This window comes from Natrix helvetica (assembly GCF_964273705.1).
Source record: "Natrix helvetica genome assembly, chromosome: 2".
In the NCBI taxonomy this organism is placed as follows: domain Eukaryota; kingdom Metazoa; phylum Chordata; class Lepidosauria; order Squamata; family Natricidae; genus Natrix; species Natrix helvetica.
The window spans coordinates 124,678,305-124,705,027 of record NC_138552.1 but is presented as its reverse complement, the minus strand read 5'-3'; the positions used below and the strand labels follow the sequence as shown (position 1 = coordinate 124,705,027).

Sequence of the window (26,723 nt, the reverse complement as noted above, 5' to 3'; positions counted from 1 at the left end):
TCCAATTAACTGGAATCAATAAGTTTAAAAAAAATCTAAACAATAAACCAATACCATTCATGTACATTCTACAAATGACCCGATCACTTTTTCTGTATCTCTCATTGATTCCCAACCATGCATTCCTGTCATGTAAAATTCTCTTCATCATCACAATATCATATGAAGATTGTTGCACAATTTCCCCTTAGATCCATAGCTCAGAGTTTTATTAACTTCATTCCCTGGAGTATAATATCCATTTATTGCCGCATCTAAATTCCTGCTTGTGATCAGACATGCCATATTTCAAAATATGAGGAATGCTTATGGTCCATAAAAGTTATCAAAACCCTTATTTGTATTTATTGAAATTATTATGGCAGTGCCCGTGCACTATATAAATTTCATTAAGAAAAGGAGACAAAATAGTGGATGCAAAATCCTCTGAGAAACATTTCAAAGTTTACATATAAAATGCCTGTACATCCTTTTATAAGTCTCGTGTCTATTAGCACTGTTGACACTTTCTGTCCTAGATGATATGACTCTCTGTTAACTCAGTCCTGAAATCATGGTTGGAGAGTTATGTCCTTAAAAACTTTTTTTTCCAATTTTTCAATTTTATTAACAAACATGTAAAATACAGACACACAAAACAGACATACAACACATTTATACAATGCAGTACAAACAGGAGCTTCCTGTTCTTTCTAATAGCAATTATCAATCAATACCACTCTCCTTATATTATTTCCCATTCAACTGTATTTCATTTGGATTTCACCATTCTTAACTTTCTTAGTTTACTCATAACTATTATTTTTGAGTTTTGTTATATTCCTTCATTGATTCTTGTTTATTTCCTCCATCCACCTATACCATTTATCCCATATCTGGTAGAATTCTGATTCTTCTTTTCCCTGAATTTCTTTAGTTAGTTTGTCCATTTCAGCACAATCCATAACCTTTCTTATTATTTCATCTTCACTTGGAGTTAGTTTGTTTTTCCATTTCTGGGCAAAGGCAATCCTTGCTGCCGTAATTATATGTAGTATTAAATACTGGATTTCTTTTTTGTATTTCGCAGACATAATTCCTAATAAAAAAATTTCAGGTTTCCATTCTATTTTAACCCGTTATTGCCTCCAGCCAATTTTTGATCTTTTTCCAAAAAAATTTAGCCTCCTCGCAGGTCCACCATGAATGGTAATATGTTCCGTGTATTGATTCGCATTTCCAAAATTTTGGGGAGGTATTTGTGATTTTAGCTAACCTTGTTGGTGCCAGGTGCCATCTATAAAACATTTTGTACTGGTTTTCCTTGTATGCAACTGATAATGTCGTTTTTAAGTTTGTTCCCCAAAGTTTTTCCCATTTGTCTAATTCAATATTATAGCCAAAGTTCTGTGCCCATTTTATCATTTGCTCTTTCACAATTTCCTCTTCCATTTTATACTTCAGGAGAAATTTATATATTCTCCCTATCATCTTTCTATCTGAGCTTTGAATAATTTTATCCAATTTGTGTGGTTCTGCTTCGATGTCATGGAGCAGCGGCGAGGTTCTGCGTGGCCGGCAATGACTCCGGGGGCCATCAGTGGGGGGCAGGGTCCCCCCTCACGTTCCTCGTCTTCCCGGATGGCCCCCGGAGTCATTGCCGGCCACGCAGAACCTCGCCGCTACTCCACGCCATGGAAAACATAGGCGCAATTACAGCCCAGAGCAGGAGCAAAGCCCCTTTCCCAACTGGCCCTTCCTCCCTTGGAAGGCTTCGGAGGGAAGCTTCTGCAAAAGCCCGGGCGAGTGACAACAAGTTCCCACCATTACGAAGTCTTGGAGGCTTTAATTTTCTGAGCTGTGCGCGCACGCCTGTTTTCCAAGGCGTGGAGCAGCAGCGAGGCTCTGCGTGGCGAGCAGTGATTCCGTAGGCCATCAACGGTCCCCCCTCGCATTCCTCGTCTTCCCGGATGGCATCCGGAATCACCGCTCGCCGCGCAGAGCCTCGCCGCTGTCAAGAGTGACTGGCTGGCTCGGGCGCTCAAGGGAGCAAGGCAGAATTTGCTGCTAGGCGGCCAGCTGCCCCTCCCACTGCTCCTTCCCCTAGCCATGTTGGACTTTGAAGAGTTCGAGTGGCAGCTAAGTGAAAACAAACAGCGTAACATAGTGTGGTTGGGGGCAAGCAAGTCCAACATGCCTAGGGGAAGGGGCAGCGGGATGGAAGCACTGAAGGAGCGATTGTTGTTGTCGTCCCCCCCCTTTCCAGAAAACACCCCCCCTCCTTCTTGCTCTTCCGTGGACCTGCACCGCCAGATGGCCGGCTCAACTTCAGGCAGCTTCCCATTCCATTGCAGGAGAGGTAGCCAGATGGACGGGCTCTCTCAGCTGCTGCCGGGTGAGGCTAACTCTCTAAAAAGCCGGCTTGCCTCTTCTTCCCACCCCTGAGGGGGAATCGCCGAGAAAGGGGCCAGGAAGGTGGCGGCGCTTGGCTGCAGGCACGTTTGCAAGCTGCCTGAAGTTGAGCCGGCTATCTGGCGATGCAGGTCCAGAGAAGAGCAAGAAGGAGGGGGGGCTTTTTCTGGAAAGTTGTGCACCCTGAGCGCTATTACTGCCGAGCTCAAGTAACTGCATTCATGCATGAGTCCACACACACGTACACATCCACGTCGCTCTTTAAGGCAGAGGAAATGAGCAAGAAAAGGTGATCGTGGCCTATCTTAATGACCAAAATCACTTGAAAGAAGCCGGTGGAGATCTCGCCTGCTTCCATTTTTCAAGCCAAAGGCACTTAGGAGGCACATACACACCCAGGAAAGGAAAAGGTCAGATGGAAAAAGGCGTGAAGGAGCTATGGCCGTTGTCCCCTGTCCCCTCTTTCTAGAAAACAGCCGACTCAACTTCAGGCAGCTTGCAAACGTGCGTGCAGCCAAGCGCCGCCACCTTTCCTGGCCCCTTTCTCGGCGATTCCCCCTCGGGGGTGCGAAGAAGCAAGCTGGCTTTTTAGAGAGTTATGCTCACCCGGCAGCAGCTGAGAGAGCCCACCCGTCTGGCCACTTCTCCTGCAATGGAATGGGAGGGAGAACTCCCAATCTCTTTCGACGGGAACATGTGATTCATAGTGCTTGGAATAATTCAGCTGGGGGATGACTTTGGCGCTCTCTTTTTGGCGCCATCCCTTTGAGTGGGGCAAACGCATTTGGGGAATGAAAATCCGGAGCGGCTCCCCACTTCAAGTCAAGGTTGAGTGCTGAACTTCTCCCGTTAGGAGAGAGCCCGTCTTCACAGGGAGGTCTGCTAGAACCAAAACAAGGGTCGCCCGTGCATGCCTGGGGCTGAGGTGGGTAAGCGCCAAAAATGGGGCATGGGAGAGCCGTGAATGAATGCGCGCTCTCCCCCCTCCCCACCCGCATGTACCTGCAACCTCCCTCTACTCACCACACATTCACACACGTCTCCTGCCGACACCAGATACTCAAAAATCATCTGGCTGGTGGGAGGCACGGGCATGCACAGTGGGTCTGAGCTGGGCAACTGCTTGCGTGCCGGCAAAAAGGGCTCCGCGTGCCACCTGTGGCACGCGTGCCATAGGTTCGCCATCACGGATCTATACATTATTCTGTTTTTATTTAACTGATTTGTTAAAAATTGGTATTGTCTGCGTGGTTCACGAATTCTCCGTGGAATCTGTTTAAGTGTGATCAACTCTTTTCGCTGATATGTAATCGTCCCTTCTCTGTTTTTTTTTTTTTTTGTATACTTCATCTCTAGTTGTTTTTTTGGCAAATCTTACGTGCACTTCTCTCGGGAGCCTATGTCTTCTGGCATAATTAGTATGCACATGGTAAGCTTCATCGATGTCCCCTCTCAACTCTTGTTCTTTTCTCTGTAGAATTTCAGTGAAGATTTCGATCATTTTTCCTTTCAGGTCTTTCTCCTTCTCTTCCAGTATGTTTTGGAATCTTAAATAGAATGCAGCTCTTTAATTTTCAAGTCGGATTATTGATAATTCTAATTCTTTATTAACTTGTCTATATCCCAGCTCCATTTTTTCCATCTTCTGGTCTGTTTGTTCTATTTTTGTTTTGATGTTCTGGATTTTCTTTTTGTTGATTGCTAAGGCATTCTGTATCCTTTCAATTTTGTCATCCACAGTTTTGATATTTCCTTTCAATTCTCCCATTTCATTTTTCATTTCTTCATGATTCCTCCTTGTCTCTTCATCATTTGTAGCCATCACTTCTTGGTTTTTCATCAGTGTCTCTTGTATCATCTGGAGCATCAATTGCATACTCTGCATTGTTGGTGCTGGTCCCGTTATTCCTGCCATTGTGCTGCCTTTCTCCAGCCCTAATGCGCTCGCAATTGATCTTTGATTTGGGGGTGTTGCCAAAATCATATTGGGTGTGGATTTTTTTACGAACTTTACTGAAGTTGCCATTCTTATCCCCCTATTTATCCTTGTCCACAATTGCATATAAATTCTACTTTACTTCTACTTTATCAGCAATATCAATAGTATCAGTAATTATATATCTCAATATTTAGCAATAATTAACCTTCCTTAATATCATGTTTCAATATCTAAACATTCCTATGTATTATTCTATTCTGTTTTTGATCCTTAATTATTATATATCCTAGAGTTATATATCACACTGTTATCTTATACAAATAGATATCTCTCAATTGTATCAATTATATAGGCATTCAATTCTAGAAATTAGTTTCTCTCTATGCATATATATCAGCTTATGCCACTGTTAGCTTTCTTGCATCAGATTTCACGGTTCAAATTTTGATCTAATAGGTGTTACCCTCTCTTCAGTATCACTGTTATTGTCAATCAGTTAATACAACGTCCAGCAACAAAGGAAAATATGGGGAGGTAATGAACCCCTCCAATTGTTCCAAAAGAGCAAGAAGAAAAAAGTCAACAAGTCAACAACCAACCCGAATGTTAAACAATCCTTCTGTGCTTTACAAGTCTTCTCAGCAGTTACTATGTTCTACTCCTGTTGTCCATGCCGGGTTTTCGTTCTCCCTCTGGCCACTTTAGTTCACGTTATTTATGCCATCAATTCCAACTCAGTGATTCTGCTCTCACAGCTTTTCGGCAAAAATCTGAAAAATCTCCTTCCCAGAGCCTCCTTTCCAGCTCACACTCTCTGCCAATTTCGCGTTCTCCTTCTCTTCTTTGGGTTGTTAATAATAGTAACAGATGTCTCAATTTCAACTGCTTTCTCTCTCTGCTTCCTTCTTATATGGTTACCATCGCTCCGGTCCTGATCAAGTGGCAGGATACATCCTCATCCGTTTAGTGGGTTTCTCTTACCCGCTGGGGGATTTGCCTTATCACCTCAGCATCTTCAGAGTTTCCCTCTTAATCTGCTGGTCTCTTCAGGATCCACAGCACTCAAAAATGAGCCCAAACGAAGATGTTAGAGTTAGAGGTTAAGAGAGCTCCCGTTCCTCAACTCCAAGCATGATGACGTCACCACAGGAAGTCCTCTATGTCCTTAAAAACTTTTATTGGAACACTTTGCAAGGAATGCATTCATTTTGAATAACTGTAGAAACAAATTGTAAATAAAAGGGTGACAGATTCTTCTCTGATGTGAATAGCTGCGGCTCTGCTCTTAACTATAGAGAGAGGAACTGTGTTCTCTGAAGCCTTCGATCTATTTGTTAATCTAAAAGCTTTTGTGTTAAAATAGGCAATTTACCTGTCATCAGAAATGTAACTGCTTCTCACTCCAAAGGAAACATAGCTCTAGTACTACAATGGGATACAGCCAGTTTGCACCAGTTTAGCCAAACCAATAGCTAACTTTTTGTGCAGTTCAGCGAACCAGGTGAAAATGAAGTGCAAAAGAGGTTTCTTTTCCCCTCTCCATTCAATAATAGCTCAGGGCAGACAGCCAAGAACCACTTAACAGGCAAAACTTAATTGTGATAACAAAACAGCAGAAATGAAGCTGGCACACACCTTGAATTTTATTCACTGACAGAATAAACTGACAGGATTAGGGCAGGAAAATACCCAGGAAACCCATCAAAGGCCCATGTAGGGATGGGATTTGTTAGATGACCGCGGGCAAAGAAGAGGCGGCAGGCTCACGAAAGGTTCACCACTTTATTTTCCCTATTTGTTGTAATGTGATTTGCCGGCAGGCTGCCAGAGTTCTACATTTATTCAGCTCTGGCCGACCAATGACAGCAGTTTAAATTTCCCGTGGCTTGGCGAACCAATCTGCAGGAACATGCAAATTCCAGCTATCTACGTCCATATGTAACACCCCTCCCCCATTAGTTGGAATATTGTCCAATCCCTGCCCGATATAAGTGACATAGTCACACAAGCAGGTGGGGTGTTTCAAGTCTCTACTGGACCTGCGCAGTTCAGTTGTTGGTGGGTCCCCAGCCAGTGCAGTTAGGGTTGTTGTCTCTCCAGCTACCTGGAGCGGAACCTGCTGGAACTCCTTGCGCTGTGTCGCTGGATGCTGGCAGCTATAGATAAGGCCTCGTGCTCTGGCATCGGGGTTGAGAACAGGTTGCCTGGGTTGTTGTTAGCGAAGGCTGGCTCCTGGCTGTAGTGCTTCCGGTAGGCGGTTGTGTATGGTCTGCGGGGTAGGGACTCTGGTTGTTCAACATCAAGCCTTTTGGCAACAGGGGTGGACCAGTCTTCTTGGTGCCTTAACTCGATGTCTCCCAACTAGTGTCTAAGCTGGTTGATGTGCCTTCTCCAGATCTGCCAGCATCCAGTTCCACCCGGTATGACTTAGGGCCGGTGATGGCCACCACCCTGGCCCTTACCCAGGTTGGGTACCCGGCATAGTTGTGTGTGAAATGAGGTCATTAATGCTGAATGCCCTGGTTGACTTGGCTGGTTCCAGAGGTGTCTCCCAGTGGCAATCTGGGTGCAGCCGGTCCAACTGGGACGTCAGCCTCCGGCCTGTCAACAGCTTGGCTGGGTTCTTGTGTGTGAGGTCACGCTGGGTGTGAAGTGCTGGGCTAGTAGGAACTGGTCAATTTTTTCCTGCCAGTTGCTGGGTCCCATTCGGGTGAGGGTTTCCTTGGTCAGCCTCACAATCCGCTCAGCTTGTCTGTTGCTGGCTGGCTTGAATGGAACAATTAATGCATGCCAGATGCCTTGCTCTGCCAGGAATCATTCCAAAGCTTTTGCGGTCAGCTAGGGACCATTGTCCGACACTAAGACATCTGGTAGTCCGTGGGTGGCGAACAGCCATCGTAGCGCTTGTATGGTGGCCTCTTTAGTGGTGGATGGCATAGTCACCACTTCTAGCCACTTGGAATAGGCATTGACGATGACCTGGAAAACTTGCCCCCCCCCCAACTGGTCCTGCAAAGTCTATGTGGATCCTTGACCATGGATCCTTGGGCACCTCCCATTCCTGCACTGGTGTTCTCGGCAGTTCTGGTCGCGCTTCCTGGCAAGTTGACAGGCTGCCACCCACTCCGCAATGTCTTTATCCATGTTCAGCCACCAAATGTAGCTTCGGGCTAACACTTTCATGCATACAATTCCTGGGTGACCCGCATGCAATGGTTCCAGCACCTGCTTCCTTAACTTATGGGATGTGATTACTCTCCCCCCCCCCCATAGTATGTATCCCTTGAGGGTGGACAATTCTGATTGTTTAATTAGGAAGGTTTTAAATTCCTCCCCCAGTCTCTCTTGTGCCCCCCCCCCCCAACAGCCAGTTCAAAACCTTTTGCAGTACCTTGTCTCTTCGGGAGTGCTCTGCGATGTCATTTGATGTGACTTCGCTAGATGGGTCGATATCGATGAGAATCGTCTGGGAGGTGGGTGCTGGATCCTTAACTAGTTCTGGTAATGGGCAATGGCTGAATGCATCTGCATTGCTATGCTCTTCCTGGGCTGGTGGGTGAGTTTGCAATTATACCTTGCCAGGAAGTTGGACCATCAAGTTATTCTGGGAGACATGTACTTTGGGGTCTGTTGGTCACCAGCAATGAGACCCAGCAGCAGTTTATGGTTCGTAATCAGCTCAAAACTCCTTCCATAAACATGCTCATGGAAACATTTGATCCCTGCTACTGCAGCCAGAGCTTCCTTGTCAATTTGGCTAAAATTCCTTTCCGCCGGTGACAGCTTTTTGGAATAGAATGCTATCGGAGCCTCCTATTTGTCTCGTAGGCAGTGACTGAGGATGGCTCCTACTCCAAAGGGGGATGTATTGCAGGTGATCAGCAGTGGCAAGGTCTGGTTGAATTGGATGAGGACGCTATCTGATGATAGGAGTTCTTTTATAGCAGTGAAAGTTTTGTCCTCTTTCTGTCCTGAGTCCAATCACATCATCTTCCCCAGGAGTTTGTGCAGGGGCTCAGCAACAGTTGCTTTCTGTTTCAAAAAAATACTATAAAAGTTCAACAGCTCCAGGAATGCCTGCAGTTCTGTCTTGTTGGTTGGGGTAGGGGCCTCCTTGATCGCTTTTACTTTGGCACCTGTGGAATGGGTACCCGACCCATCTATCCAATATCCCAAGAATTCAATTTGATCCACACCCACCTTGCACTTTTCCCGGTTGACTTTAAGCCCTTTTTGTTGGAACCTGTCCAATGTCTGCCATAGTCTGTCCATGAGCTGTGCCATGGATTTCCTGAAATAAGGATGTCATCAAAATATGGCACCAGCCCTGGAATTCCTTGCAACAAGCATTCCATCAAACTCTGAAATAGCCCCGTGGTAACACTGACCCCGAATTGTAGCCTTGTGCATTTGAATGCCCCCCTGTGTGTTACTATCATCTGGGCTACTGTGGTATCATCATCCATGGGAAGCTGTTGGTAAGAATTACCCTGAGGTCTAGGTTAAATGTAATGGGTTTCCCTGTATATTTATCTAGCCCCCTGTCGAACACGTCCCTTAATTCCACCAGCACTAGTCTAGTTCAGTTCTGGAGATGTGGTTGAGTCCTGTGATGCGGTTGAGTCCTGTGATTCAAGATCCCAGGATCTTGAACCACCCTATGCCCAACAATGATGGTCAGTTGCTCGCTACGATGGTGAAGGGTAGCCCGCTGTGGAACTCTTTAAAGCTCGCCCTGACTTCCATTCTGCCCAGCACCTGGATGCTATTCCCTTGAAAAGCCCTCAGGTGGACGTTTTGCGGTTTGAGCAGTTTACTTTTGGTGGATGGGTTTAGGTGCTTGAGGATCGGCCAGGAGATGGTTGTGAAATATGACCCTGTGTCCAGTTCCATCTGGCATGGGCTGCCTTCAATGGTCATGGTGGCATGGAACTTCTATCCCTCGTATGTGTCAGAATGGCCCATGGTGGTGAGGTAGATGTCCCTGGCCATGGGGTATTGATCGTCCCGGTTTTTGTTTCTCTGTTGGCCCGGTCTAGGGTGCCTCGATCTCCCCAGGTTCCCTGTGAGCTTGGGTTAGGACGGTTTGGACTGTGTGGCTCTGCAAGCTTTGGCTATGTGGCCCTTCCATTGGCAGTGGTGGCAGACTGTCTTTTTAAAATGGCAAGCTGAGCGGACATGAAACCCCATGCAGCCTGAACAGTGCAGCTGCTTATTATCATAGTCCCTGGGGTTTGGTTGCCGCTCCAGGTAGGTGCGATGGATTCCGTCCCCATCTTCCCACTCATCCTCATTCTCCAGAAACTCCATGGCCCAGTCAGGCTCCCTCTGTGTGAGATGGACTCCACTTGCCGTGAAGTCCCTATTTGTTGCAATGCGATCTGCTGGCAGGCTGCTGGAGCTCTCCATATATTCAGCTCCACCAAGCCTGCCAACCAATGACCGCAGTTTAAATCCGTGCAAATTCCAGCTACGTCCATCCATACATAACAGGATTAACTTCTTATGAGCTGTGGTGGTACTGTGGTTAGAATGCAGTATTGCAGTCGATTTCTGCTGACTGCCAGCTGCCAGATGTTTGGCAGTTCGAATCTCGCTGAAGGTTGACTCAGCCTTCCATCCTTCCAAGGTCGGTAAAATGAGGACCCAGATTGGCTGACCCTGTAAACCACAGTAAAGCACTGTGAAGCGGCATATAAGTCTAAATGCTATTGCTATCACTATTGCCTTCAGGAAGAAGGACAAGATTACAAACATTTTCATTATAAGGGTATTAAGTAACACTTCTGTGATCAGCTGATACTCCCTGGAGTTCCCCAAGCCCTGCTGCAGTATTGGCTTCTGCTTGTGTTTTCTGGGGGAAAAGATCCAGGATGGCGAAATGATGCAGTTTGATCATACACGGCCTGAATTTAATTCATGTGTGTATTGCTTCTGCTGTGAAACACCCAATTTAGAACATAGATAACATAGAATAATAGAGTTGGAAGGGACCTCTAGTCCAACTCCCTGCTGGAGCAGAAGACCCTGTATAATTTCAGAAAACTAGTTGTCCCATCTCTTTTTTAAAGGCTCTAGTGATGGAGCACCCACAACTTATGAAGGCAAACTATTCCATTGGTGGATTGGTCTCACCCTTAGGAAATTTCTCCTTAGTCCTAGGTTGCTTCTCTATTTGGTTAGTTTCCATCCATTGTTTCTTGTGCCTTTTGATGCTTTGGAAAATAGATTGACCCCCTCCTTTTGTAGGAGCCCCTCAAATATTGGAACAGTGCTATTTTATTGTGCTATTTTATTGTGAGATGTGAATGCTATTTTATTCTCATTGGGGGAGATTGTTGTATTCTTCGACTTACGACCTGGGATTCCCTGGCTGTCAGCTAGCAACAGCCAAGCCGCGTCTGATTGGCTAAGACGTGGCTTGGCTGAAGAGCGGGCTGTTCCCTTCTTCCTATTGGTTTTCCTGCTTGACAGGTCTGTATAAATAGCTGTCAAGCAGGGGAACGCGCGCTTCTCTCCTGTATTGCTGTATTACTGCTTGTTACAATAAATCGTTAGATTTACCTCAGCTGTGTCCAGCCTTTTCCTTCGCCCACCATTCAATAGAGATGTTTAGCAAAATTGATTAAACGGAAAAAAGGACATGGTTGAATTTGCTTTTTAAATCCTGTCAGCATTCCTCTAGATTAAAAGTGAAAGATCATTAAAAAGAACACCAGTATTGTAGATCTGGGGCAATTTTTGCACTGCCAGATCGAAACAATCTCAACATTGCCAATGGAAAGAGGACATAAAAAGTGCATGGATGACTCTCCTACCTTTCTGTAGTTCTGCAGTATGCCAGTTTGATGAAAGGTGGATGTCTCAGCTCTCTTCTCCCTGAGATCCTCTGCTTTGTGCATACTGGTGCTTCCATCTTTCTGTCTTAATGTAGCTGCTTAGTGATTTCTGCCGGTCAGTCCCATGGATGTGCTTACCTGATGTTTTCCCACATAACCCTGGCATGTGAGACAGGTAAGAATTTCACAGGCTATTCCATCATTGAAGAATAAACCAAAAAGTAGAGAAAAATAAAGTGGATAAAAATGAAATAAATGCAGTAGTGTATGGCATGTGACAAGGCAATCAGCACCCCTTCTCCTTTAGAAGGACATCATTCTCACAAATGATTTATTTATTTTGTTAGACGTTTATCCTGTCTTTATTACTTTATGAGGAACTCAAGGTGGTGAACTTATCCAATATTCCTTCCTCCTCTTAGTTTCCTCACAACCACAATCTAAGAAGTGGTTTGGGCTGGCAGAGAGTGACTGGTCACTCAGCCATTTTTTGAAGCCTAAAATGAAACTGGAACTCGAGTCTCTTGGTTTCTAGGCCAGCACCTTAACCACTACTTCGTTTAAAAAGGAGGAAGGAATATCAAAATAACTTGTAAGAATTGCATCAAAAACAAGGTTGGGGGAAACAAACTTGGTAAAGCTGCAAACATCACAGATAACATTTCAGAATTATATCCCATAGAATGATGCAAAAGACAAGAGAGGTTGTAGCAAATTACAATCTGGCATGGACCTGTTAGTAGGAAAGGAGACTAGAATGAGCAGTAATACTTTACAAGATGCATCAAACCTGAAGTCAAGATGTTTGTTATTTATTTGACCAGACAATCATTCTTTTTATTTGAAAACTACCTAGTCCAGCGAGGTGAGGGGCCAGGTGTGACAAAGAGTGGCTGGGAGAGGAAGGGCAAGGCGGGGCCGTATGTGGTAAGGAGAGGCCGGGCGAGGTGCCCATCAATGTGAGTGATGCCAAATTGACCATGCCCATCCAGTCACATGACCACCCAGCCATGACTCAGCTAGTCATTAGGGCAAATAACTGGTTGTTAAATTATTTGAATCCCATCACTGACTACATTAATGTGTAACTTTCTGTTTTAAAAGATTGGATTACAGAATTATTCTTTGTGTTACTGTCAGTAAATTTTAGTTCACAAACCACCATTCTCTTGTTATCCTCTATGCAGAGTGCAAGCTAGTTTCTGTGATAAATGATATGTATAAGCAATCTGATCCTCAATATTTAAGGTGTTGAAGAACAGGTTTAATTCTGGGGTTCTTTCACAATTCTGTTTTAATTTATTGCTCGTAACCAGGAAAGCCATTTGATCCAGCAACAATTTTGAAAGCTGCAGCTGCCAATATCATAGTTTTCTTTTTACTTGGCAAGAGATTTGAATATGAAGATGCTACACTTCTAAGACTACTGGAATTAGTTGAAGAAAATATACTTCTTGCAACAACCCCTGCTCTATTGGTAATATAATATTTCATATAAGTATAATCTTTATTGTCATTGTACTTAAATATAACGAAATTGGTTATATGAAGAAAAAGTTCATTCCTACAGTTTACTAAGGTTCAATTTGTGTTTTTTGGATCTTAACTAATTAGAAAAAGTGATTTATCATCTCTTTAGCAGCCACATATTTCATAGCTGATGATAATGATGGTGATTTTGCAGACCAGGGGTGTCAAACTGGTGGCCTGTAGGTCAAATGTGTCACATGCAGGCCACACCCACTCCAGTTCCATAAAGGGGAGAAAAGTTGTGATATGTCATGTGATGGCAACATGATGTCGTGACTTTGACACCTGTGTTGTAGACTATGAAACAAATGGATAAAAATGCTTTGAGATATTTACTAGAGAATATATTCATAGTATTCAGCTCTCTTAATAATGCTGCCTCACTCACTATTCTATCCTGTTTCAGCTGTATAATGTGTTTCCCAAGTTGGGATTCCTTTTGGGTGCTCGAAGGACAATAATGAATAACCGGAAAAAGTACCATGATTTCATACAGGCCACATTCCTTGAAAATATCAAAGAGTTTGATGAAAATAACCCGAGGACTTTTATTGATGCATTTCTTGTTCGTCAGAAACAGGTAATAAAACCCTTTATGTATGACAGAAATTATGGGTTGTTTTTTTCTTTCGTATGTTTTACAAATATTCTTTTTTTTTTAAACAAAGTTTTATTGGTTTTTTAAAAATTTACAAGGAAAAAGGTAGTGGAAAGGTACAAATTTTGGCAGTTGCGATGTGCGGTAGGTGCCCCCTCCCTCCATACTCATAATATACATTTACATAAAATTCAATACTAAATATTAACATATAGTCAGGGTATTAATTCAGTTAATAATTTCGATCAATTTATGTGAAACAGATTTTCTTGTTCATTTTTGTGATCTGAGCTTTCTCGGTATTGCCCCATCTCCCCCTGCCACCAGAGCTCCGGCCCCTCCCGTGTCCTGTATGTCTGTTGTAGGATCATCTGGTTTTTCTAGGAGTGCTTTATTTTTTTCCATAAAGGCCTGCGCCTCTATGGGTGTATTAATTCTAACTCTTGTCTCCTCCCAGAATATTAGCATACCTTCAGGCATCACCATCTGAACCACACCCTCTTCTGGTATAATTTCTTCGCTAATTGCGAATAGCTTTTTCTTTTTTCCCTCACTTTCTTGGGGATCTGTTTCAGAATGGTTATTTCCCTATCTTGGTATGTCAAGGCTTGCCCCCTTTGTGCACTCAGAATTTCATCTCTTGTGCTTTTTCTGAGAAATTTAATGTGTACCTCCCTGGGTACGTTGTGTGTTCTAGCATAAGCTGAGTTCACTCTGTAAACCAGATCTATTTCCCACCCCATCTGTTGTTTCTCTTTCTGAATGTATTCAGCCAAGATACTTCTCATAATATCCCTTATATCTTCATCATCTGTCTCCACCACATTTTGAAATCTAAGGTAAAAGGACATTCTCTCAAGTTCTATTTTCATCTGTTGGGTGTCAAGTTCTTTGTTCCCCTTCTGCACCCCTTCCATCCCCTCCCTCATCTCAGCCGTCCCACCCTCCAAAAGATCCAGTCTCTGTGAGTTTTTATTAATTTGGGCCTGGTTCTCTTTAATTTCTTCTTTCATCTCTTTTAGTTGTCTTTTTATTTCCTCTTGTCCCTGTAGAAGTTGCTGAAACATTTGTTGAAACTCAGTCTCTGTAGTTTTAGGTTGCATCAAGGCTGTTATCGTTGACTGTGTACTAGGACTGGATGTTGCAGATGTCGGGGCAGAGGCAGCAAAGCCAGGCTTTCCAGGAGGTGGTTTTTTAGGAGACATTGTTTGTAGAATAAAGAGTTCAGTCAGTACAGAGAGTGATCAGTCAGAGAGGTAGAGCAGCCAGGAGAGTCCAGGAGACAGAAGGTCCAGGCAGAAGAGGATTTTTCTAGTCACCCTGGCAATAGAGTAAAATTTTTCACTCCAGGGAGTCCAAAAGGTGGCAATCAACAAGAGAGTTGTCTGAGTAGCACGGAGACAAAGACCGGAAGCCTGAAGTTTTAAAGGTGGAGTCAAATTTCACAGTTCATAAAGACAATGGAAGTGTGCCATCTTGCCCTGCCAGCTTCGGGTTTAGAGGCATAACAAAGTTTTCAAAGTTTCCAAAGTTTCCAGATCATCATTGCATTATGGAGTTAAATCCAAGAATTCACTTTTAATAAGGGCGTGACATCATTAGTTGGCTCTCCCCCTCCTCCTTCCCCTGGGGCTGAGAGCAAAATTGTTTCAAGCCGCCTGTCCGAGGGGGAGGGAAATCCCCCTCCCTCCAGCCACGCCTCTCCAAGTCAAGCCGAAAAAGAAGGTTTAAACTGCTGGCAATTTCTCCAGCTTAGTAAGGGGAATGGAAGGGAGTTTTTGCCTCGCCGCACCGCAGCCACGTCCTTCTGCTTGTTTATTCTTCCGTCGGCCTCACAGCGAAGACGCCAGTGCATCTCCCAATCATGCTCCCCAGTGCCTAGAGCGAGGTGCCCCCCCCGGCCGCTGCCAATCCAGGGGATTCCCCGCGGTGCCGCTCCTCCGGCAGGAGCCTCTACGGGGCGTCCTGTGCCCCCCAAGGAGTGGGGAGCCCACCGGGAAAGCACAGGGCGAGCAAAGCTTGCCCGTCGCCGTCAGCTGCCGGAACCGGAAGTCATGTTTTACAAATATTCTTGCTGGTGCCAGAATAATTGCGGCAGGGGGAAAATTTTCCGTTAGAAATGTCAGGGAAAACAATTTCCTGGAGTGAAAGCAAGGAGTGAATATGTGAGTGGCTAACAGATTCACTGTTCATGTCATGTCTTTATTCCTCGCATATCTATTAAAGCTACTACATTGTTTGCACACCTCTAACTAGAATTTTGCCCTCTAAAAAGCAACATTAGATTTTTGTAGCAGTTGAGCGAAGCAGTCATATGGGAGTCTCGCTTAACAACCATTTTTCTCCATTGTCCAGTTATAGTCATAAGTCGAGGATTACCTGTAGTACCACTTCTACCGTCTCTTATGGAGGGATGATTCCAGTAGGGAGATGGTCAGGTGGGCCCTTGGGAAGCAACCCTTTTATCTTTATTTTTAAACATTAGGATATTAATTATTGGGATATGAATTGGGATATGTGGTAAATGCTCTTCCTATTGGCCCAGAAACTCATCAGTGCAGGAGAAGAGGAAAGCCATTCTCCCCCCCCCTTTTTTTTTTTTTTAGAAATTGCAGTCTAAGGAAATCCATGGAAAAGTGGAGGTGAGCTCTGAAACCTGAAGTCTTTCTTCTTCACGTTAACTAATATAAAATCACTCTTCATGAAAGAAAAAATTGACCAGGCATGTATTGAGAAGAAGTGGCAGAGAGAAGTGGGGAAAGTTAATCACATTTTTTCTCCAAACTCATTCCTGGTTCTTTCGTTGTCACCATTCACTGGAACTCAACGTGCAACAGTCACTCAGCCTATGCACTTCCATACACAGCCACAGCAGAAGGATGTCCTGAGTTCATGTATTCTAACATACATTTCTGCCCTTTCTAATTTTAATTCCCCTGCATACATTGATAAATGCCAATCTACAAGATCAAGCTGTCTTCATTTAGATCAAGTTCCTTTCCCATTTTCTCTTAAATTCCCAAACAGAAAACATTTTAATTTTTCTTCATTTCAATTCATTCAGTAATTCATGGTCTTTACCATATGTTTCTCATTATTACAAATCACAATTTTCTTTAGCCCTGACCATAAACAGATGAGCCCATAAACCCTAGTAGCCATCATCTTTTTGGTCAATCAAGACCTTGACATAATTCTTTGTGGCAGGATAAAAGTGTTAAGGCTCCCTGCTAACCATAGAACACAAAACCTGCCACTGTGGGCACATTTTAGCCAGCATGCATGCCACAAACATAACCAAAAGTCAGCTTTGCTACATTTAGGATCCATCAAAATAGAGCTGAAAGGGATTTGGAGGTCTTCTAGTCCAACCTCCTGCTCAAACAAAAAAAAACCCTATATTATTTCAGATAAGTGACTGTCCAGCCTTTTCTTAAAAACCTCCAGTGATGAAGCACCAAATTTCTGGAGGCAAGCTGTTCCACTGGTTAATTGTTTTCATTGTAAGGAAGTTTCTCCTCAATTCCAGGCTGCTTTTCTGCTTGATTATTTGTCCTGGCCTCTGGTGGTTTGGAAAATAAGTTAAGTCTCTTCTTTGTGGCAGCCCCTCAAATACTGGAATACTGCTATCACGTCATCCCTAGTCCTTCTTTTCTCTAGACTGGCCATACCCTATTCCTGCAACCGTTCTTCATATGCTTTTGTCTCCAGGGCCTTAATCATCTTGGTTGCTTTTCTTGTACTTTTTCCAAGGTCTGAACATCTTTTTTTGTAATGTGGTGACCAAAACAGGATGCAGTATTCCAGGTATAGTCTCACTAAGGATTTATAAGGTGGTACTAATGCTTCTCATATTTTTGATTCTATGCTTCTGTTTACATTAGGGTTTTTTGGCGGTGGCTGCACACTGCTAACACGCATTTCAGTGATCGTCCACTAGGACTCCAAGCAATGTTCCCTCTAATTTTTTTTCAATGTGAGCAGAAAAGTATAGTGTTTGAGCGGCACATTTTCATGCCTGAGCACCTGAATTTTTTTCACAGATGTCACCTAAGACAACAACGAAATCAGTATTATTTGAAACTCAAAGTTACGTTTCTTCAAGGTACCCGCTTAATTCAAAGTGTTATATAATATCAGTATCACTTAACAACGCTCCTGCTTAGCAACCAAAATGTTGGCTCAGAAACTGGCATTTGAAGCACACAAGTCTTAAAGCTGTCAAGTTACAAGACCCTTGCACCCCTAACCCTTTAGAAAAAAAACTCCAGAACTGTTCAAACCTGACAGCTTTAAGACTTGTGGACTTCAACTCCCAGAATTCCTCCACCAGTCATGTTGCAGCGATGTCATCTGCGTGGATCTGCTCCTCTTTGGCTTTTTTCACTGGGGCAGGGCTGCTGCTGAAGATGCCGACGAGCTGCTACCTCCTCCTCCTCCAACAGCACCACCAGATTTGCACTTGAGCTCAGCGCCGCGTTACCCCTGCCCCCTCCTCCTCCGCCATGCTTTTGAGGAGGCATGAGGCTTTTTTTCCCCTGCTCCCCCCCCCCTGCCTTCCTACTGGCTCCCGCAGCCTCATGGCTCCTCAAAAGCATGGCGGAGGAGGAGGGGGCAGGGGTAACGCGGCGCTGAGCTCAGGTGCTCCGAGCGGAGGGGAGGCGGCGCTGCCATGCGTGGGGATGCCGGCTGGAGCTTTGGCAGCTTTAATTCAGCCGCAGCGCCGGGCGCCAAATCCGGCAGTGCTATTAGAGGAGGAGGAGGTGGCAGCAGTTCTTCCGGTGGCGGCGGGGGCTTTGGGGCTTCACAACTACCCTCAGTCGCCCTGTGCTCCTCAAAGCAAGTCCGGGGAAGTCCTTTGCGGGCAGCCCATTCTAGCTGCCTGCAAAGGACCTCCCCAGCTTCCGGAGCCTGTGGCAGTAGAAATCACTGCGCGGCAGTTGAAAACTTCTGTGCGGTGTTTTCTTGCCACATGCGTGGCCGCACAGCCGCGCACCTTAGAGGGAACATTGACTCCAAGGTTCCGCTCCCAGTTACTGTTTTTGAGCCAGGTTTCACATAACCTATACTTGTACCTTTAGTTTTTTCCTGCCTAGGTGTAAAACCTTGCTTTTCTCCACATTAAATTTTATGTTGTTGGATAGGGCCCATTGTTCAAATCTGTCAAGGTCTTTTTGATCCTGAGCTTGTCTTCTGGGGTGTTTGCTATTCCTGACAATTTAGTGACATCTGCAAATTTGATGAGTTCCCCTTCTATTCACTCATCTAAGTCATATTGAAGAGTACTGGACCTAAGACAGAACTGTTTATTAGCCAGTTACAAATCCATCTGGTGATGATGCTGTCTATCCCACATTTTCTAGTTTAGAAGAACTAGGTTGTCACAATGCCTTGCTGAAGTCGAAGAATACTATGTCCACAGCATTTCACTGGTCTACTAATTTAGTCACTTTCTCAAACAATGAAATAAGATTGGTTTGGCATGATCTGTTTTTAAACCTGTGCTGGCTACTAGTTATAACTTTATTTGGTTCTAGATGTTCACAGATTTGTTTTTTATTACTTTTTCTAATATCTTCCCAGGTATTGATGTAAGGCTGATTGGTCTGTAGTTTCCTGGATCCTGATTCTTTTCCTTTTTTGAAGATGGGAACCACATCAGCTCTTTTCCAATCCTCTGGTGCTTTCCCAGTGCACCAGGATTTTAAAAGATATGGTACAATGGTTCTAAGATAACACTTGCCAGCCCCTTCACAACTATGGGATTTAATCCATCCAGTGATTTATATTTATCAAGAACAGACAGGTCTTCTCTTACCATTCTCTTGCTTATTTTAATTTTTATTTCTAGTCTGTCTCTTACAGTTACGTTTTTGAGAGGTTGGGCTATAGGTTCTTTTTGTATGAAGACATGCACAAAATGAACTAAACAGCTCTGCTTTCTCTCTACTGCCTTTTACCTCCTTGACATCTTCTCCCTCTAGTGGATCGACTGTTTCCTTGACTTTTTTCTTGTTATTTATATGTTGAAAAAAACTTTTTTTTAATTATCTTTGACTTTTGTTGCAAGTGCTTATTCATTCTGAGCCTTTGCTTTTCTGACTTCATCTTTGCAGATTCGGGCTTTCTGCTGATTTTCTGCCTTATTTATGAGTCCCTCTTTCCATTTTTTGTATTTGTCCTTTTTGTCTTTCAGTTTATCAGAGGGATTTTTGTGCAACCATGTTGGTTTCCTCTTGGATTTCTTTTTATTTTTTAGTGATATTGTGTTGCACTGGACTTTTTAATCATATTTTTCAGAGTTTCACATGCTCCTTGAGTTGATTTTCCCTTTAGAATTTTAATCCATGGAATTTTTCTTAGGTTGTCTTTCAGTTTGTTAAAATCAGCTCTTTTAAAATTGAAGACACTCTTTAGATTATATTCTATTCCTTCTGTTTGCATTATATTGAGTTCCAATATAAAATGATCACTCTCACCCAAGGTTCCGGCAACTTCAACTCCCTCAATAACTTCTTCTCTATTAGCAAGAATTAGATCCAGCATAGTTTTTGGGTGACAAAGTTGTCAGCTAAATTGTTTAGGAATCTGTTTGATCTCCCACTTGCTGCAGAGTTTGTCTCCCATTTGATATCAGATAAGTTAAAGTCTCCCATTACTGCTATGGCAAGTTTCCTATATACATATGTTCATTGATTAGCAAAGAGTTCATCTATTTCTTCTGCTTGGTTGGGTGGCCTGTAGTATAAATCTACAGCAATGTCTCCCCCTCCCCTTTATATTGACCCATATGGATTCTTGGAGGTTTTCATCCTTGGTTTTGTGTATTTCTGTAGAGATATAGTGATCTTTTATATATAATGAAACTCCACCTCCTCTTTTGTTTGGTCTGTTTCTTTTGAATAGTTTGTATCTTTCCATCAGTGTTAGGGTGTAACCAACAAGTTGGGTAGACAATATATTGCACAAGGCATGTTATGTATCTTTAAGAGAGGAGCTCTGCTAATTAGTAGATTACAGCATTTAAATTGCAGCTGATGTTGTTGCTCTCTCTCTCTCTCTCTCTCTCTCTTGATTGATGTATGATAACTGCTGTCTAACTGTTACTACTGTTGCTACTACTTACTGTGTGTAAGTTATTTGCTACTTGTATCCAAGTTATCTTGGTAGTATTGGACTGTTTTTTTCTGTGTATGACTTTTTGGCTGTGTTTATGGATTTTGCTATATTCTTCAAAAAGTAAAGTTTATTTTGTTACTTTACTATCCATTATTCAGTGTGGTTGCTTTATCTATCGCACGTTGCGTATACTTTACAGGGTTGCTCTGTTATAACCTCAACCTGGGGTTCATTGCTAGTGCTTAATCGCACCAGTACCTAACATTGGTTATGGGCCCAGACGCCCTGCCTTAACCATAAATTTTTTTATTTTTTTTTAAGCACCACTTTTTGGATAGTTTATTTTTGTGAATATGGCACTCTCCATGATTACCCGGTTTGATGGAACCAACTATGTTTCCTGGTCCTTGAAGTGTTCCCTACTTCTGCGTAGAGAAGGACTGTGGTTTGTGGTTCAGAACCCACCAGATGTTACAGATTGGGATCCTGCTGATAATGAGGATGCGAAGAAGATTGCGGAGTTTAACAGGGACAATGAGAGAGCTCTCTGCATTATTGGACTAACACTGAATGACCAGCAACTGGTCCATATTCGTGGCGAAGAGTCTGCTGCTAGGTGTTGGAACACATTGCGGAGAATTTATGTTCGGGACAGTGTGGGTGCTCATATTCATCTCACACGGAAACTGTTTAGAGCCCGTTTGCAAAAAGGTGGTGATATGTTGGCTCATTTAGACTTCATGAAGAAAACTTTGCAGGATTTGCAAGAAAAAGAGTTGATTTTTTCTGAGCTTCAACAGGTGTATATTATTCTATCATCGCTTGATGAAAGCTACGACTCTTTTGTTTCCTCATTGGAAGTTCTTTCACAAGATGAACTGACATTATCTGAGGTTACCGGGAGATTGCTTGAAGAGTCCAGACGAAGAGAGGATAGAGTTCAGTTCAGAGACAATCAATCACAAGAAGAAACACAGTTTTCAACTGTAAATTTTGTTAAGAAATGTTATTCTTGTGGTGGTAAGGGGCATATTGCTAAGAACTGTAAAAATAGCAAGAAAAGGAGTGTTGCTAATAGTAAAAGAAAAAGCAACAATGTTACTGTAACTGTAGCTAAGGTAGATAAGGCTGTAAACCATAGTTTCTGGGTGGTTGACAGTGGCGCATCCCATTCTATAACTAAGGTTAAAGAAAGGTTTGTTACTATGAAGGCTAGCAAACAGCACATTTCCTTAGCAAATGGTTGGAAAATTAAGGCTTCAGGTGAAGGTACAGCTTATTGTCCATGTATTAATGAAAAATTGGAAATGTTATATGTACCTAAAATGAAATTTAACCTATTATCTGTAAAAGACCTTGTGAAATGTGGGTTTACAGTAACATTTAAGAATGATAGATGCATTATTGAAAAGGAAGGTAATAGTGTTATTGCCAATTTGGAGAATAATTTATTTATTTTACATGAGAACTCTTTAAATATTGCGAGTTCTGAACCTGGTTATAAGAATAAACAGCCCCATGATAACTGTATACATCTACTTCATAGACGTTTAGGCCATGTAAATTTTAGAATGGTACGTCAAACTGTTATTCTATCTAATGGAATCATTTTGAAACCTTGTTCAAAATATCTTAACTGTAATGCCTGTAACCAGGCTAAAAGTAAGGTTACCCCTGCAAACCGGTTTCAAGGATTCAAGACATTTAAACCACTGGAGGTAGTGTTTGCAGACCTAATTGGCCCTAAGAAACCTAGCTTAGGAGGTGCCTGCTATATACTCAGCATTATGGACCATTATTCTAGGTATGATTTCTGTTATGTTATGAAATCAAAGGCAGAAACTTTCCAACATTTTACTAAATGGTTAAAGTTTGTTGAACGTAAGATGGATAAAAAAGTACTTTGCCTAGTCACTGATAATGGGTCTGAATTCACTAATCATAGGTTTACATCAATTTTGGAGAATGCTGGTATAGAACATAGGCGTTCTGCCCCCTACAGGCCAGAACATAATTCATTTATTGAAAGACGTGGTCAATCATTGCAGGCAATGACCAGAACTATGCTAGTTGATTCTGGTTTGTCAGAAAAGCTTTGGGGTGAGGCTATAATGTGTGCAAACCATATTCTGAACATAGTAGTTAACTCAACTACTGGTAAGATTCCTTATACTCTTTGGCATGGTAGGAAGCCTGATTTGAGTTATTTACACACATTTGGTGTCCCTGCTTGGGTGCATATTCCCTCACAGACTAGACGGAAGGATCAAAGCAGAGCTAGGAAGATGGTTTTTGTTGGGTACAATTCCAATCATAGATCGTTTAGGTTCTGGGAACCTGGAACTCGGAGAATTATGCACAGTGCTAGTGCTAAATTTTCAGAACATGTTGGTTGGGAGAAGCTAGAACAACAGTTTCACAAGGTTTGTGATGATATAGATGTTGATCGTTTGGTTAATCATGATACATCAAATGAGCAGTTAGAGAATCAGGATGGTCCATCTATTACTCTGAAAAGGGAGGAAGATGTAGATGTAGAATCTACTCGTGAGGTGGAACAGGATGATCCTGTAAGTCCTGTATTGCCTAGGAGGTCTACTAGGGACAGGCATCCACCCGACAGATACCAAGCCAGTGTAGTATTGCAAGTTAGCATAGAACCTTCTAGTTTTGCAGAGTTAAGGCTGTATCCTGAAAAGGAAAAGAAATTGTGGAAAACAGCTATGGAGAAGGAGTTGAAATCCTTACAGGAATTGAAGGTTTATGAAGAAGCTAGGCTCCCTTCAGGGGAGAGTGCAATTGGCTGTAGATGGGTGTTTAAAATTAAAAACGATGCTGCTGGCAATGCTATTTATAAGGCTCGTTTAGTTGCTCAATTAGTAGATTACAGCATTTAAATTGCAGCTGATGTTGTTGCTCTCTCTCTCTCTCTCTCTCTCTCTCTCTCTCTCTCTTGATTGATTGATTGATGTATGATAACTGCTGTCTAACTGTTACTACTGTTGCTACTACTTACTGTGTGTAAGTTATTTGCTACTTGTATCCAAGTTATCTTGGTAGTATTGGACTGTTTTTTTCTGTGTATGACTTTTTGGCTGTGTTTATGGATTTTGCTATATTCTTCAAAAAGTAAAGTTTATTTTGTTACTTTACTATCCATTATTCAGTGTGGTTGCTTTATCTATCGCACGTTGTGTATACTTTACAGGGTTGCTCTGTTATAACCTCAACCTGGGGTTCATTGCTAGTGCTTAATCGCACCAGTACCTAACAATCAGTACCTTTCAGTTATGAGTTTCATCCCATCAAGTTTCAGTAATGGCAACTATATCATATCTGCCTTCATGTATTCATATTTCAAGTTTACTCTGTTTGTTCCCTAAGATTGAAGCATTAGTGTATATCATTTGAGGTCTTTATGAGTCTTGGATATGTTTCTCATCTCTCCTACTTTGTAACTGGGTTTTCCATCCTTTCCATCACTCTCTACTTTATTATCTTTTTCCTTTTTCTTTCTCTTTACTTCCTACCTCCTTATTTGTCATGATTTTGATTTGGAACTAGGTTCCAAAGGTCATAAAAATTAGCCTCCCTCCCCCCTCAAATTTTGCTGAAAGCCCTTTTGATAAGAAAAAAAACTGTGATCGCTAATTTAAAGTCTACTTTGCAAGCCAGTCTAGTATTGTCTGCAACACAATACAGATAATCCTTGAATTATGAAAGCAATTCAGCCTGGAATTTCTGTTACTGAGAGATGGTTGTGAAGCACAACCAGATTGCTTAGTGATGGGAATCCCTGTGGATAAATGGAAAGACTTACTCCAGAATATCCCTGCTGGCTCCCCATTATCTTTACGGAGGAAACAGCAAGGAAGATTGCAAAAGGCAGGCACATAATCACAGCTACTGAACTATAGTAAGTGCTAGATGGTTCCCAAGTACCCAAAGCAGGATCATGTAATTGTGGGACCGCTCAGATGGTTGGAACTGCAAGAATTGGTTACAACCAGCATTTGTTTACTATCATTTTAACTTGAAACACTCCTGGAATGAATGGTCATCAGTTAAAGAATATTTGTAGGAGGTACATACGTGACATATTCCAGATGCTTATATTTTGCTTTAGTTTGTTTAATAAGGCTTTATATAAGCAGAAATCTCGAGTCTAGATTTAATCATGCTCATAAACACTGTAAATAGAATGATAATTTCCCCCCATTTACAAATAATATTCCTAAGATTTAGTACCAATAAGCAAAACAGTGTACTCCAGTTCTTGTGAATTACAACTCTCACAATATCCTGACACTGGAAATTTGGAGACCACTGTAAATTTGGAGACCAATTTGGATATGTTTCTCATCTCTCCTACTTTGTAACTGGGTTTTCCATCCTTTCCATCACTCTCTATTTTATTATCTTTTTCTTTTTTCTTTCTCTTTATTTCCTACCTCCTTATTTGATTGGTTATGTTATGGTTTTGATTTGGAACTAAGTTCTAAAGGTCATGAAAATTGGCCTCCCTCCCCCCCTCAAATTTTGGTTAAAGCCCTTTTGATAAAAAAAAACTGTGATCGCTAATTTAAAGTCTACTTTGCAAGCCAGTCTAGTATTGTCTGCAACATAATACAGATAATCCTTGAATTATGAAAGCAATTCAGCCTGGAATTTCTGTTACTAAGAGATGGTTGTAAAGCACAACCGGATTGCCTAGTGATGGGAATCCCTGTGCATAAGTGCATAAGTGGAAAGACTTACTCCAGAATATCCCTGCTGGCTCCCCACTATCTTTACGGAGGAAACATCAAGGAAGATTGCAAAAGGCAGGCACATAATCACAGCTACTGAACTATAGTAAGTGCTAGATGGTTGCCAAGTACCCAAAGCAGGATCATGTAATTGTGGGACCACTCAGATGGTTGGAACTGCAAGAATTGGTTACAACCAGCATTTGTTTACTATCATTTTAACTTGAAATGCTACTGGAATGAATGGTCATCAGTTAAAGATTTACATGGGTTTTTAAACCAAATTTTAAGGGGGGAGGGGGGGTTGATTCGGATGGCTCAGACAGGCTTGGGGGGGAAGCTGCCAGGGCACAGGCCAGAGCTAACTAATGGGTGCGGGTTGAGAGGGCTAGGAAGGGTTGGGATTCCGGGGGAGACATTAAGCCATTCCATTGGGGGGTTCACCATCTCTACTGTTTGTGGGAGAGGCAGATATGGTGGGGGCCGAGGGCCAAATGATGTTCGGAGGACGCGGGTTTGCTGTTTAAGAGTGATCGTGTGTTCTGACCCTCATCGCCCTTCTCACACCCCCGGGTGCTCGGGATTACAGGACCCTGGTCTCTGGCTGGTGTCGCTTAACGCCAGGTCCGTGGTACATAAGGCTCCCCTCATTTACGACCTCATACAAGAGGGTAGAGCGGACCTGGCGTGCATTACGGAGACCTGGTTGGGCCATGAGGGGTGTGTGCCCCTTAGCGAACTATGCCCACCAGGCTTCCGGGCGTTTCACCAGCCGAGAGCCCAGGGCAGGGGCGGGGGGGTGGCGGTGGTTATCAGGGAAAGTCTCAGACCTCAGGAGGTCACTGTGCCTCAGATAGGCGGGTGTGAGTCCCTCTTTGTGAAGTGGGGCCTTGGAGCTCAGGTGGGCCTTTTTGTTACATACCTGTCTCCCTGCTATGTTTCATCGGCCCTGCCGGAGCTGCTGTATGTCTTAGCTGGATTGGCAGTTGATTTCCCCAGGCTCATGGTCCTGGAGGATTTCAATCTGCCTTCCATTGGCGAGACATCCGAGTCAGCTCAGGAGTTCATGGCTTCCATGACAGCTATGGACCTAACTCAGTTAATTCAAGACCCCACCCATAATGGGGGACACATGCTCGACCTGATTTTTGTCTCTGGGCAGTGGATGAATGATCTAGATTTAGGGGATATTTCTATTCAACCCTTGTCATGGTCTGCTCATTTCCTCATCAGGCTTGACTTCCATACCGCTACCCCTCACCGCAGGGAGGCGGAACTGACTAGATGGTTCCGCCCCAGGCACCTGATGGACCCCGAAAGGTTCCTGATGGAGCTTGGGACTTTTCCTGAATCCCTTGCTCACAACTCGACCGAAGCCCTAGTGGAAGCCTGGGATAGGGCTGCCGCTGGGGCTTTGGATCGTGTTGTGCCTTTGCGACCTCTGACCCGGTGTCGATCCTGGATGGCTCCCTGGTTTACCGAAGAGCTCCGGGAGATGAAACACTGGAAAAGACGCCTAGAGAGTGGCTGGAGGGCCAGCCGGTCCGAATCTGATCGAA

The 26,723-nt window shown here is 43.2% G+C and overlaps 1 protein-coding gene across 1 annotated transcript in view; it reads left to right on the top strand.

Moving 5' to 3' along the window:
- LOC309386161 (cytochrome P450 2K1-like) overlaps positions 1-26,723 on the top strand; it is a 44,582-nt gene that overhangs the window by 4,681 nt on the left and 13,178 nt on the right. The window contains exons 4-5 of the mRNA XM_081941231.1: positions 12,486-12,646; positions 13,106-13,279. Coding sequence (XP_081797357.1) covers positions 12,486-12,646; positions 13,106-13,279 — 335 coding nt within the window. The remainder of the gene's footprint in view (positions 1-12,485; positions 12,647-13,105; positions 13,280-26,723) is intronic.